The 14,885-nt window shown below is 44.1% G+C and overlaps 1 protein-coding gene across 3 annotated transcripts in view; it reads right to left on the bottom strand.

The window, feature by feature from the left end:
• Ncam1 (neural cell adhesion molecule 1) overlaps positions 1 to 14,435 on the bottom strand; it is a 290,564-nt gene extending 276,129 nt beyond the window's left edge. For 2 of the 3 annotated variants that reach the window (XM_028783715.1, XM_028783716.1), the window contains exon 1: positions 14,021 to 14,435. In XM_028783715.1, the coding sequence (XP_028639548.1) occupies positions 14,021 to 14,072 (52 nt within the window). In that variant the 5' untranslated portion in view covers positions 14,073 to 14,435. The remainder of the gene's footprint in view (positions 1 to 14,020) is intronic. The other variant, XM_028783714.1, reaches the window with a different exon arrangement.
• Between the last annotated feature and the right edge of the window lie 450 nt (positions 14,436 to 14,885).

Below are 14,885 nucleotides of genomic sequence, written 5' to 3'. Positions count from 1 at the left end.
CTAACCACATTTGCTTTCTACTCCTGGGGTAAACAACATGGCCAAAAATTAAAATCAACTTGAAGAGGAAAGGGTTTACTTGGCTCACATCCTCATCAGAGTCCATCACTGAAGGAAGTTAGGGTGGGAACTCAAGGCAGAGACCTGAACACGGGAATGGAAGCAGAGGCCATGGAGGGTTACTACTTACCTAGTTGGCTTGAGGGCTCAGGCTTATCTATCTTTCTATACCACCTGGGACCACCTGCCCATGACTGGCACTGCCCAGAGTGGGCTAGGTCCTCCCAGATCAAGAAAATTCTCCACAGAATTGCATCCAGGCTAATCTGATACAAGCATTTCCTCAGTTAAGGTCCCTTCTTCCTAGGTGCCTATAACTTGTACTGAGTTGACAAAACTAACCAGCAGGCTCATTCTCTCTTACTGCTACATATTTCAAACCAAGCTGAGAAACGGCTACACAACAAAGTATCTCTCAAATAATGAACTATGAAATATGTCCTAAATCCTTGGTGGCATAGACCATGTCTGCATCACAAGCCAGTGTTCAGGTAAATAATTTTAATTGTACAGTCTCTTCCCCACTCCCACCTCCCCAACCCCCCACAATTTGCAGTTCCTGAAGACATCAATATTAAGGTCTAACTTTGCTTGGTCTTTTCAACTGTATAGAAGAGTGGACTCACACCCACACCCCTGAACATCTAACACACAGCTGAACACTGAAGGCACGTATTCAAATGACTGAACCCATGTGATTGACACCTGCTCCTTGTAAGGAACCACAACTATTTCTTCCAACTGGTGCAATATTATGGATATCTATTTATACTACGCTTTGCTGAATGCCTATTATTAATACCATGTTTTGCTATAGGCACTCCTTTGGCATTTTGTGACATGTGAGGATTTTCCTGTTCTGCCCAAATAGGTTTTTTTTTCCATCTGTAATCTGGTTTTCCTACTTTTTCTAACCCTTTCTTTTCTTCAGGCTATCACATCTTTTTACCAGCAGTTTACACATCCCTAACAGTTAACTTCCCTCAATTCAAATTCAAATCTTAGTGCCATTATAAATGAAGTGGTAGCTAGGAAATTAATTAAGAATAGGTGGACTCTCTGAATAAAGATTTAGAAGCTTCCCTGTGGGTCAAGTGCATATAATTTAATTCCTGGACTTGGGGATATCTACTTTGGCAAATCATTCTTCATCTTCCAGAGGAGTAAGGTTGGTTGCCAGACAAATGATTGCTAGACTAATGAAGTGTCACCAATATGATCTTCAGCAGGCACCTTTATTTAAACAGCCAAGTTTTATGGCTCCACCACCACTACAAGTGGACAGATTTGACACTAAGCCTATTCAAATAGGAAGCAAAATATTCATACACTGATACGGTTGTGCATTTTATGTGTTGTATATACATGCATGCATGTGTGTGCACACTGATACCTGCACATAAGGAGACGGGAAGAGGACAGTAGGTGTCCTACTCAAATGCTTTCCACTCTGAGACAGGGTCTCTTATTGAACCTGATGAGTACCATTTTCTGCCTAGAATGGGACCAAGGAAGCCCCCAACCATCTTCCTGACTCTTTGTCCTCGCCACCCTCAGCACAGGGGACACAGGTACACACAAGCATGCCCAGCTTTCACATGATTGGTGAGGACCTGGGCTCTGTTTCTCATTTTCATACAGCAAGCACTTCACCTACTGCGCCATCTCCCCAACCTTTATGTTTCTAATTTCTGCTTTTCTCAAAGTCATTATCAACTAAACTTTGCGTTTGAAGGAGGCAAAACAAGTAAGTAACCCACTATGGCATCTACTGCTTATGGTGATCCTAAGTTCTCAGGAAATGAAAACCAAATGGGGGAAAAAATGTGACTTTAATTATAATCAATATCTACACCCAACGCTAATTGCATATTCCTTCAGTGGGAACTTTAGCAAAAAGAAAGGAAGACAAAAAATGACCGAGCTGACTATGTAGCAGTCAGTTATACGAATTGGTTCATCTCCTCCTCACAATAGCCGTATTAGGTAAGCATTATTATTGCTGCCTCACGGATAAATAAACGAAGTGTCAGAAGGATTAACTAATGCTCAAGGTCATGGAAAGCAGAAGAACCACAGTCTCAATGAGGCTTTTGAAACTAAAGACCCCTAGTATCCACCCAAAATAAAGAGCCTGCACTGGATGGCAACAGATCGTGAAGGCTGCCAGATTGTCATCTAAATATAATTCTGACAGAGTAGCGCCAGCTTAACTTGTACTTGACAGCTTCTCTTCTAAGCAAAGCAAATACTCTGAAGTGAATGTGCCTTTTTTTTTTTTATTAAATCAGAAAGAGAAGCCAATCATAACCCTTGTCACTCCTTTTCTGTTCTTATGTAAACAAACAGACAAACCAAACAAAACGAAAAGCTATCTCATAGGTGGAAAGCTCAGCAAGTTGCGGGGATTCTGCTAAGGCTAAGCGCAATGGTGCAGGTTGTAATCCCAGCACTGCAGAGGCTGAGGCAGGAGGATCTTGAGTTTGAGGCCAGCTTAGACCTCATAGTGAGTCCCTGTCCCAAAACATTAAATAAGTAAATAAATAAATAAATAAATAAATAAGAATATTTAAAAACTTGCTATGTGCAGTCAAAAGAGTTTTTTTTTTTAAAGTGGTTAAGAGCACTTACTACCCTAGTAGAGAACTTGAGTTTGCACGGCAGCTCTCAAATCCCATAGGACTCTACACCTTCCTCTGACCTCAGTGGGCACCAGGCACACTCATAGCATCCATACATAATGCAGGCAAAACACTCATATGCATAATAAAATATTAAATAATAATAGCAGTTATGACTGTCCAAGGTGCCAGCCAATACAAGACGACAAAGCCACCATATCTAAAAATTACTCTCTCATATCATCAACAACAGAAGCTGTGGGAATCCCTGACTTTGATAATTTTCAAAATTATGGATCTGTCCCTTTGTCACTTGCAAAGAGGTTGTTCACCAAGTTTTTCCTCTCTGGCTCTTTCCTCTTGGTGCGCAGTCAACGAGGGGATAATGTTCCCAATATGACATCTTTGCTCCCTGTAGCACCACTAACACCAAAAACAACAACAAACCCCCCCACCCCTGTCACCTTTTCTAACAAGTGTCTTGGTGTCTTGGATATCATCTATGCCTTGGTCTTTGATTCCTAAGATCCTGAAATTCTCCATTCAACTGAGATGGCGTTAATGTCACTGTGCTGCTCTCCAACAACTCCTCACTTTCTGCTTGGGTCTCACCTCCCTCACACTCTTCAGGGAGCTATCTGTTCTACAACTGGACACAAAGCCCTACATTCTCATTCCAGAAAACTCAAGCATTGTGAAACGTAAGCTCTCCTCTCCCAGTCTTGATGAGAGAATATAATGAAGGTATTTTTGTTGTTTTACAAAGTCAGGATCATATGTCTATATAATATTCATTCCTACTACCCCATCACTGTGGGAATCATCTAATCTTGTAGTTCATACTACTAGAATCTGGTTCCCTCCATACTGTTTAATATTCCTTTCTGAATTATTGACAGGACAGCATTCTGAATGCTAAACACTACATCAATATTTTAGGCTATGAGAAAGATTCTACAAAGTATTGATTGCGATCCATCATGTTTTCTGTCTACTGAAATAATAAGTAAGACTCCTACAACCTCGGTCTTCATCCTCTCCTTAGCTGTGTTTCATACAGATACCTCCCAAATGTGCATGTACAGAGCAGCCCCACCCACCAGCCTCCACCTCCAGCCTCTCCTTTAAGCTCCTTTCAGCTACTGAGAAGAGTTCTCCAACCACTCCTGGTTCGCCCCCATCCCCATCTGGCTGGTGATGTGTTAAATTCTCCAAATTTTGCTCTGGATGCTTTCTGGTGTTTCCAGTTGTCTTTTTGCTCCCACACAGACAAGCCTTCTGAGGTCAGGATGCCATGAAGCCTTTTTTCTCTCTTTTCCCCTCTACCCTTCTGCCTCCCTTCTTGCCCTCTTCTCCCTCCCCTGCAGATGGCCAGCTGAGTATGTTTGCTAAGTAGTCTTGTTGTCATTTCTTTTCCCTCACTCAGAGACCACTAAGTCCCTACCCTGTACGTTCCAACTCTATGCTCGCTGCTACAGATGGCTTCATCCTCTTGCATGTCCTTTACCTTTCCTTCTCTGACAGTAGTTGTCAAAGTATGTTGACCTAAGTTACAATATGTTTTCCATCACAACCAGGTTACACACACACACACACACCAGAAACAAATGTTTTACCACACCAACTCTGTAAAATACTCTTTTCTAATCTAATCCACTCTACTGTTGACTTCCATTCTTCCTTCTTCTCTTCCTTTCTTACTTCTTTATTAATGTACAATAAAAAGCCAACATCACTACCCACAGCTTAGAAAATAATAAATTGAGATATTAGGATGCCCAGAAGTTCCCAAAAGCCCATAATATCCAAATTCTACATTTTATTAATAGTACTATAATAAATTGTAGAACTTATTTAAAATAGACCTTAAAAAATACCACATACACAGACTTGCTGGGCATTATGTCTGTAATCCTGACAACTCAGAAGTTCACATTTAAGGGCAATTTGAATTACAAAGTAAAATCCAGGCTAGCCTGGGGTATAAAATGAGACCCTGAACTCCAAAATTAGAAACTACACAGATGAGAATCCAGAAACCCTGTACACTTCAGGCATCTTCCATCTTGGATATGATGGACCTCAGCATGGTTTCCCAATTTCCAACATCTCGCCAGTGCCCACCTCCTCTCTCCAAAGTCACTAAAATGACCACTTTGCAAAATGAGCTGCTTTATAAGATATAACACAGTGGTTTTCTTCCATTAAGCAAGCCTTCTTGTACAAACAAAAATGATTTTTATAAAACCATCCAACTGTATTTCTTCTAATAAAGAGTAGAGTTGTAGAGTACTATCATATAAAATGGGTTTCACACAGGTAATCTTATTTTTGTCTCCTCAAATGAGGACATTAGTGTTCAAAAGAGATAAATATCCATAAATTCACTTAGTCAGAACAATGTCAAGTTTTAAACCATAATCTTTTGACTCTAAACCTAAAAGTTTCCCTTCTCCATACTTGGCTCTTCCTATTAGATAAAACCAAAAATTTCCTTAGACTTGTTGGTCAACCTCACACAGAGTACAGCACAGCACATCCTTCCTTTCCTGTACCTGATCATCCTCTCAAACATGCATGCTTTCTGTTCTTGTTTTGACTCTTACATCTCAGGCAATTCATATTTCCTTAGTCTAGCATTTAAGTCTTTAATCTCTCTCTCTCTCTCTCTCTCTCTCTCTCTCTCTCTCTCTCTCTCTCTCACACACACACACACACACACACACACACACACACCCCTTAAATCACTCTTCATTACAATTCTCTCTCCAGTCCCATCATCTCCTTCCATGAGGTAACACATCTTCTTTGCACTATTGGCCCATGGTCCCTAGAGGCCTGGATTACATTCTCTGTCTTTCACATTGTGTTTAGATATTAAAAGGAATCAAGGAGATTGCTGCCTATCTAAGTGGTTGTGGCCTGGCTCCTTCACTTAGGGACTTTAGTACTTGCATTGTAACCACCTGGAAGCTTCTACAGAGCCAAAAACAGTAGTCTCAATTTTGCTTTATTTTCTCCTTCTTCCTCTCACTCAGAGCCATGCCCAAAGCAGTCGCAGTAAATTTTCTTTAGACAAACATTTTAGATAAAATCTCTTGTCTCAGGATGAACTAAACTGTTCAAAAGCACCTATTGATTATTTACTATTTATTTAGGCTTACTAAAACCCAGTAGATGGTGTGGGCATCAGGGGCTCAGTGTTGCAGATAGGGACACAGGCTCAGAAAAGCAACAACTTACCGAATGTCAATGTGTCTAGCAGATGTGCAAACCCCAGAACTCTCCACCAATGTCCCCTCACTACAACTCCTCACTTTGGGGAGTCTCCGTCTGTGCAGAACCATGGCAGGCAAGTTTGTTTCTATATTTTCCAAGGCTACCTATTTTCAAGCTATCATTTTGAAAAGGAGTAAATGCAGTCAACCATGGACCAGCCCCACCTCGAAAAAAAATGTTCTCGAGTTTCTGTTTCTTTCTTCTACTCTCTGGTCATACCCTGTCTCTGTTCCCCAACCCAGCTGTATATATTTTGCTCCAGTGATTTGTTCTCTTTGAATTACCTCTTCTTCATGAAGGCAAACTCATCTCCTTAGCAAAACTCCAGGGAGCCCCCAGGCAGAATTGATTGCTTCCTTTATTGTGGTCCCCAAAAGAGCTATGGGATCATATCTCTATGTATAAGATGGAAAGCTCTGGAAACAAACAGAGGCATGTCCCTCTTGACTCTATAAACTGAAACCAGGCACAATCTCTAAAGTTGTTTGACCTCAAGATGTTAGGAATTTTTATTAGATACAGGAATTTGCCTCTGCCTGTTATTTTTCTTTTGTTTGTCCAATGAAACAGACCACAGACCATGTCTTAAAATGAGAATGAATGCCATCTGTCTCTTCTATTTGACAGTTATTTAAATGCTACCTTCATTTCTCTAACCATCCAATAAGTAGGTTTTCTTCTTCACAAGCTCCCACAGTGTCCTCTCTCCTTCCTCAGCTTTTTGCAAATGTGTGTGAGTGCTTTTCTTATTTAACAGCTGCAGTCCTCTTGCACTATTAGCCTATGGCCTGTTATCTGACCACTGTGCTTCCAATAAACGCACAGAGCAAGCCCTTAGTAAACATTTACCAAACAAATGATGAGAAGATGAAATTATATAATGGACCTATGAACCACATACTGATGATTAAGATATAATAATTGGTATCATGTGCCTTGCTATCTGCTTTCAGCTACCTAAAACAAATTCTGCAGCCTCCTACCCAAGTCACCTTTAGCTGGCAGAGCTACTTCCTGCCCAGCCAGTCGGGTATTTAAGTCTGATTCATTTGAATAAGAATACCAATTACTCAATTTTATTCGAGGTGGTAATTTACAAAAATACCTGCAGTGAGAAATCATAGAATACCTTAGATCTCACTTCAGGTCCTTGGGAAAATAAAGGTCAAGTAGCTTCTTTACAAAAATAACCTTGATTTTGGTACATGATTCTAAGCTTGAAAGCAATGGAACCTGTGTAAGGTCCATGTTCAACAAGCTGCAAGCATTCACCTATATTCCAAAGCAACTAAATTCAAACAGATTAAAAAAAAAAAACCAAAACAAAAAAAAACAAAGCAAGAAACAAAGCAAACAAACAAACAAATAAATAAAACAGACCTAAACACAGTAGCTAAAGCAAGACCAGAGTTTTCCAGAGCCCTAAAAACAACATGAGTGCCTTCCTAGACCCTGAGAGACAGGGACCTGCTAATGTCTTCTTGTGGTCATGTGTTGTCTAATCCTTGCAAGAGCAAGGAGATTTGAATTTTCTTGCAGAGGGTCAGCATTTTATATGGACCTCATAGCCCATGGAACCATCCATATCTATCTTTGCACTGATGGCTGTCCAACTTACGATCAAATCATTTTTTTTTCTCTAAGGCATCCCGATACAACTATGTCAGGACTCTTAGCAATCATGTCTCTGAATCTAGTTCTGACACTAATAAAGCCATAGTCTCCTGATGCTCTTTTTAACATCTCCTGAAAAGACAGCACCATGCCTAAGTAACTTTTTTCTAGCTCCAGATCCATCCATTTCCTCATGTAAATACTCATAGCTCACACCCATTGAATTCCTGTGGTCTCTAAAACAGTCAGGACTCCAACACACGGGCATACTAAAATGTCAGTATGCCTGTTTCACAGAGGAAGAAATTGGAACTTGGAACACAACCTCATTCCAAAGTCAGACAGTTAGGAAGAGATATGGCTGAAGCTTCTACCTAGCTTAGGTACCTCTCCTCATCTCCAAGCCTGAGTATTCACAGCAAGCTTCCCTGACAGCAGAAATGACCTCATCGAACGCCAGTGTGGCTCACCACAGGGATGATGCTTAAAGTTTGGCACTTGGTAAACATATCCAATCCTCTGTTTAAGAGAATATGTAACAGGATCTCAAACAGTGTGAAATTACCAGGAATGCTGGGAAATGATGAGGTAATCAGAAACCAATGGAGAGGGGGCAAAGCAAGGCTTTGTCTATGTTATCCCAGGAATTATACAAGGTAGCAAAAAGAGGGAGCTCAGACATTGTGGTGTTCTCAGCTCCCCCGTCAAAAGTGATTATATAGTGGGATGCAGGATAGACAGGAGGCTCTAAAGTCACATCAGTCACATGATTGGCTTTGCAATCAAGAAAGCATTACAGATATCAAGATGGAAGGAATGCTTAACAGGTCCATTAAAATCTTCAGTGCCCCATATATGAGACAGGTCCTTCAATGGCAGTCTCTTTTAGATCCCTGATTGCTTAGAAGCTAAATTACTACTACAGGGAGGGAGAAGTGTGTCGACCTAAGTGAGAATCAGCTAACCCGGTGGCTGACTGTAGACATGGTCTAAGAGCATTTTAAGTACAGTGCATGGAAACTGCTTGAAAGGCCTCCATTTGGCACCCAGACCAACATCAAAAGGCACTGTTCCTGCTGAGCATCTGCAGCTGAAAGACAGGATTTCAACAGCACGTGTCCAAAGGGCACAATGGCGGTGCTGCCAGTGCTGCCAGTGCCAGGTCGTTTATATCCCTCTCTGCATCAGCTTCAGGAGTTAATAACACAAAGGGCTGGAAGTGACAAGACCACGACCTTCAGACTGACTTCTATATTCTAGTGTCCTACAGGAGCAACATATCTACTCATGTTATCAAAAAAAACAAAACAAAACAAAACAAAAAAAAATTCTTGCTAAAAAATCTTTTCTAATACTAAAATCTCCAGGCCTCATAAAAGCTGATCATTAGGACTCAGAAGGGTCCTTGTGAAATTCTGCCCTTGCTATGAGGCTACCTTTTACAATATTGCTGAGACTTGGGGAGTATATTAAAAAGCACACACAGTTCCCTCCTGGATTTTAGTCAGAATTCTTCCTTTATAGCAAAGGGTATTTGAGCCTTGGTCTTTTGACTCACAGATGAAATGAGCATTATTGATGATTCATGTTTCTAATTTTGTTTAATTCACAATGGAGTTTTTAGGATTAGAAAAAAAAATGCTGCTTGGAACTTGCTACCTGCCATTACTTTTAAAATTCCAGACATTCCTTACTCTACAGATTCGTTAGATCACCAAGCTCCATCATGGAGTTTGCATTCAAATATTTATCTTGACACCGCGAAGCATTGTTTATACGTTCTACAGCTTCAGCAGGACTGGACAGTCTTTTGCACGAGCCTTTGTCTCCTCCCTAGCTAGACTGTTTCAGCAGATAGATGGGAACAGGTGCAGACTCTGTTCTCCCCGACTGCCAATTCGTTCTGGTCTCTATCATCACAGACCAAAGACTGTCAGAGAGAGTTCAAATGTCCTTCAGCAACAGGTAGTCAGTCACTTATTTCCCACAAAGTCGAGAAAGACTGTTAAACATCTGGAGGTCTGCCAGCAGCACCGAAGCCACTCGCAATCTGGAGAAAGGCCACAGTACTTTAACAATGATGATGTGTGTATGTGGGGGGGGGACTTCATCAAACTGTGTGTGGGGGGGGGGATTCATCAAACTAATACAAACACAGCTTTCAGCATCTAAAAAAAAAAAATTAAGTGATTGCCACCAAAAATCCCAAGGTCCGTATCTCAAGCAGTGTGAGGTATACAAATGTTGCCTATACGTTAAGAAACTGAGGTTCTGGCATGAAGAAAAAACATCTGCCACGGTAAAGATTAGAGTCTGTCTGACAAAATGGTGCCATTTATTTTGAAAGGCAATTAAGACATTGTTCCCAGTGACAGGAAAATTTAGAGATTATTTACATTGAGTTATAGATTACCTATCAGAAGAATTCAATTAATGATAAGTATACTCCAAAGGGAATCACTTCAAAAGCTCTTAGAGGCTGGGGCTCCCTGAAGCTATTTCTCCTTCACTGGAGTCTATAACCTTCTATGAATAACACGCCAATGCCTTAATTTTTCTTGCATCGTTGTTTTTTTTTTTATGGGGGGAGTTTTTGATATTTGCTTTGATTTTTTTGTATGTATTTACTTTTGTCATATGTGTGGAGGTCAGAGGACAACTTGAGTCAGTCCTCACTTCTATCCTGTGAGTTCTGGGGATGCATTGCCTGATGACAAGTGCTGTACCTACTAGGCCATCTTGCTGGTTAAGGGCCTAGCTACTTTAATTTTTGATCAAGTTTAGAGAACTACTTACCCATTAAAGGAACAGATCCTTGGTTTAACCAATGGCCATGGGTAGACCTGGAAAAAGCTGCTTTACTAACCCAAGCCCTGAGACACACCTTTCTGCTTGTCTCCTGATACTGTTAAAACAAAAGGGATCTGGGTGAAGGTGCCTAGAAAGAAGGCACCAAGTTTAATCTCTTGAAGGAAGCAGAAAGGTGGGGAGGTTGTCAGTGTGAGATAAGTAGAAACTTAGCAGGGCACAGAGATCTTCGGAACTTTTGTAGTAGCAACAGCAAAAACATCAATAAGCTGGTTTCGTAGCTCCTGGATGTACTATCAGTACTTGGGAAGCTGAAGCAAGAGGATTTTAAAACTGTTCAAGGCCAAGCTGGTCTACATAGTGAGTTTTAAGCTACTAAAGCTATATAGAGAGATACTGTCCCCATATAGCCAAACAACAACATAACACCCACTAACTTAAATAAATGGAGGGCCATAGTTCCACAATTCTGGATTATAATCTCCATTTGACTTTAGTCTTGTTACATTTTAAATGAATTCTAAATTAATCTCAATTGTTTTTTTTTTAGCATGCTAAACTTTTATGGACAGCAACATGCTTTTGAAAAGGAGTTGTGAGTGGTGGAAGGTCCTCCATATTAAGTATGGCTTTGTTACAGTCCTTTAAATTTTGTCCAAATTTTACATTTCCCATTGTAAGTGAAAAACCAGTGTAAAAGGAATAGAGGTCTTTGTAATTACTCTCACAATACATTTTTATGAAACACATCTTCAATCGCTTAGCATGAGATGTGAGGTATATGTCATGCGTGCTACCTTGTGTACTAAATTTATTCTTTGTTATAAGTCTGCTGTTATCTCGTTAGAAAAACCGTGCTGCCTATTCCTTAACTTTCGCAGGTTCGACTAGCAAAGGCCTAAAATTGTCAACTAAGCACGTGGTTTAAGCATTGCCCATAGTTCACGTAATTCAGCCAGCCAGCATGCAACGAATGCTGCTTCCACGGGCTCAAATTTACTGTGCAATCATGCAACCTGTCTTTTTATTTCTAACGAGCAGAAGACACCTACAACATTTGATTCATTTGATATTCACTAGGATATTCATTAACGAGTGCTAGGGATAGCGTTCCTTATATGTTAAATTTTCATGTTCACCCAATAACAGAGTTTGAATTATACCATTGTCTGTAGATACCCTACCGCATTTGCAGCCAAAGGAAGGGGGAAATTCATATATATTCCTCTTTTATATTCTTCCTAACCCTTTGGCTTGAATTCTCTATATTTTTTTAAGCTGATGAAAACAATACTTTAATTGAAAACTCTCTTTGTAAAACCACTTTCTTTTGTTAAACGGGCTGGTATGTGCTTCTTTCTCTTCGTTCTCGCCGTCCTCACTGTCCTCACCGTCTGGGCTTAGGGGTAGAATACGAATTCTTTCGTTCTAGAGAACATTGGTCAGGATGCCAATCTTGCCTCAGCATCCGGTATCACGCCACTGTAGGATTCCCTCCCTCAGCTCCCACCAGGATAAAAACACTGAGGGTTACACCCATCTCCGTCATGGAGAAGACCACCAGGAGGTCCTAAAAAGATGCATCATGAAAGATTAGGTCTCCATTGTCATGCTGCTATCCAGAAAGACGGTCTCAATAAACACACCCAAAGAGGAGGTCACCCACAGCACCACAGAGAAGGGCACGCCTCTGCCAGTACTGGGCTTGGTGGTGGCGAGGATCCATTTGGCACGCCCTGTCAAGACACGCCCTACCACACCCCGCCACGCCCCTCCACCCCAGCCTCTAGTCCATGGCCAGAGGGTCAGCGCAGGCGCATCTGCTCTCCAGGACACAGCTTGAGGGCTACCGTCTTCTGCACTCGCAGGCGAAGCGCTCCGGCGCAACTGTGTGCCATGGACAGGGAGCCTGAATTTGCTCCAAGCCGCCGAGAAAGAGGCACGAGTGGGCGAATAAGCTAGCTGGACCAAGAGAAGTCCCAGGGCCTATCCTTCTCCATTTTATGTCCTCGAAAACTGCTGTGCAGCTAGGGGCAGTATCAGGGCGGTGTCTCTCCCGGCGGGAGGCGAGCGAGACTGTTAAGCTAGAACACCCGGAGACCATCCTGGCAGCTCGGGCGCCACCCGCGCCGCAATAAAAGCCTCTCGCGGCTTCCCGCCCAGCCAGCCTCACTCTGATTGGTCGCCGATCAGAGTTGGCTGGAGGCGGTGGCCCAGCTCAGCTCTCCTGCTGCCCACGGAGGGGGGCGCGCTGGGTGCTCTCGGGGCCGCTCTGTGCGCTCCACACCCAAGGCTTAGAGATCTTGGACCAGTGCAGCCACACCAGGCAGAAGCGACAGCCATGCGCGGTCTCCTCTGCCTGGCCTGCTTTCAGCTGGTGCTTGGCAGCACACGCCCCCCGCCCCAGCTGTCGGCCCATCCCACTCGGCTCTCAGCCGCCCCAGCGCCCTTTGCTTCCCCCACTCCCAATCCACTGGGACGCCAAAGCACAAATCCTTGGGTGGAGTAGGGGCAGCAGCTGGAAGGGAGGGTGGGCACACGGAAGAATTTTCCAGGGAAAGCCGAGATGGAAATAGCCAAAATGCAATGCGCCCCCTTCCCGGATGCTTAGGATCTCTGGGCGGTGGCACAGCCCCCGCCACCCGCGACAGCGTCGCTACAGTCTTTCTCCCGAGCTCCCCATTGTTCACACTTTGCCAGGATCAGGAATATCTCCCAGAGAAAGGAGAATGGGGAGAGGTGTCTTGGGCAGCTGGCTACCTGCCATTCTTCGCTGGCACCGTGCAACCCTGGGCTCTCGGTGCGTGTAAAGGCACACGCGCGCACACGCGCGCGCGCGCGCGCGTACACACACACACACACACACACACACAACCAGGCAGCCCCGATCACGCCCTCCTCGCCCTCCGCCCCTCTGCACTTCCTCCTGTCAAAACGCGGCGCTGGACCCTCCCATCCCTCCGTGCTCCCGGCCGAGGGCAGGCTTTGCAACTACCCAGCAATTTGGCAAATGAAAAACTAACGTCATTTGCACGGGGGTGCAGGAACGACCACACGGCCCTGCGGTGCTGCCCGTGGTTGCCCCATTTTGCAAACCGTTATTCGGGGCGGGGAAGAGGGGGGGAGTAAGCGAAGGCTGCAAGCCTCACTTTATCACAGCCCGGGACATACCCGGTGGGGGTAAAGCTGCCCCAGCCTTATTGTTCACTCTTCTCGAAGCTTGACAAACCCCTGTAGGTGGAAGATGAGCCTGGGTGAGACACCACCCGAGCCGCGCATCCCCGCCACCCGCCTTCGGAGAAGGGGAAAGCAGCGCTGCCCATCACGGCAGCATCCCGGTCCCCTGTCCCACCTTCGCGGGCACACAAGTGGGAAGGGCGTGAGCGGCCGCCACTGAGCGGGGAGGCAGCTGCGTCCAGCGCCGTCCCGGAGGGCACGGGTTTGGCTGGCCAAGCAAGGACGATGCGATGCGCTCCCTTCTCAGCTCAGTGAAAATGCTGTCTTTGCCTTACACACAAAACCAGCCAAAAGAACCGGGCTTCTCGGGAAGAGGGAGGAAGGACAGGGGCAAGCGGACGATTAACAAGCCCCCTGTAGAATTTTTTTAAAAAATAAAATAAAATGAAATGAAAATGTACCTGCAGTTCCCAGGAAAAACAAAGTCCAGATGAGATCCTTAGTTCGCAGCATTGTAAACTGCCGCCTGGGAGGGATGTTCTGGCCGCGGTAAATTCAGTGCCTTCCCCTTGCAAGCGACTGTGGACGGCGGCGGAGCAATGGACCGAGGAGCAGACAATTGCCAGGCTGGGTATGATTATTTTTGCAGAATTGTTTCTTGCCAGCCACTGCCGAGCTGCGTTCACGCGCTGAGCGGAGAATGAGTGACAGTCCCAGCCTCAGCACACTCGCAACTCGGAGATCCCTGCGCTGGCCCGGGTTGGCTTTGATGGAACTGGGGATGCGAGCGACGGGCGGGGGGCGGAGGTGAGAACCTCACTGTGTCCTTCCACCACGCCGACCACAAATAGTTCCTAACATCCAGGAGGTAAGAGACAGGGGAGGCAGATGCGGCCGCCTGCAAAACGCGGCCTGGAGTCACCAAAGGAGCCGGGCTCTTTCACACGGAGCCTTCCAGGCAAAGCTGGGATTTCTTCTTTTCACCCTTTTCCTTCATTCATGTCTTTGGAGATCCTTCTGCCCTCCAGCGTTCCTTAATCAGGAATTTGAACGTTTTTAATAATTATGGGAAAAATAATTTTAGATTCGGTTCGATTTTCAAAGTTGTGGATTCCCCCCTCCAGTTGAGTTACTAAAGTCCTTGCAATAGGAAGCAGCGTATGGCTTCTTCTTCTTCCTCTTCCTCTTCCTCTTCCTCTTCCTCTTCCTCTTCCTCCTCCTCCTCCTCCTCCTCCTCCTCCTCCTCCTCCTCCTCTTCTTCTTCTTCTTCTTCTTCTTCTTCCCTTCCTTCTTCTCCTCCTCCTCCTCTTCCTCCTCCTCCTCCTC

This window comes from Grammomys surdaster, unplaced genomic scaffold (genome assembly GCF_004785775.1).
Source record: "Grammomys surdaster isolate TR1022 unplaced genomic scaffold, NIH_TR_1.0 1164, whole genome shotgun sequence".
Taxonomy (NCBI): domain Eukaryota; kingdom Metazoa; phylum Chordata; class Mammalia; order Rodentia; family Muridae; genus Grammomys; species Grammomys surdaster.
The sequence above is the reverse complement of the archived record's forward strand: the minus strand, read 5'-3'. Positions and strand labels throughout refer to the sequence as shown.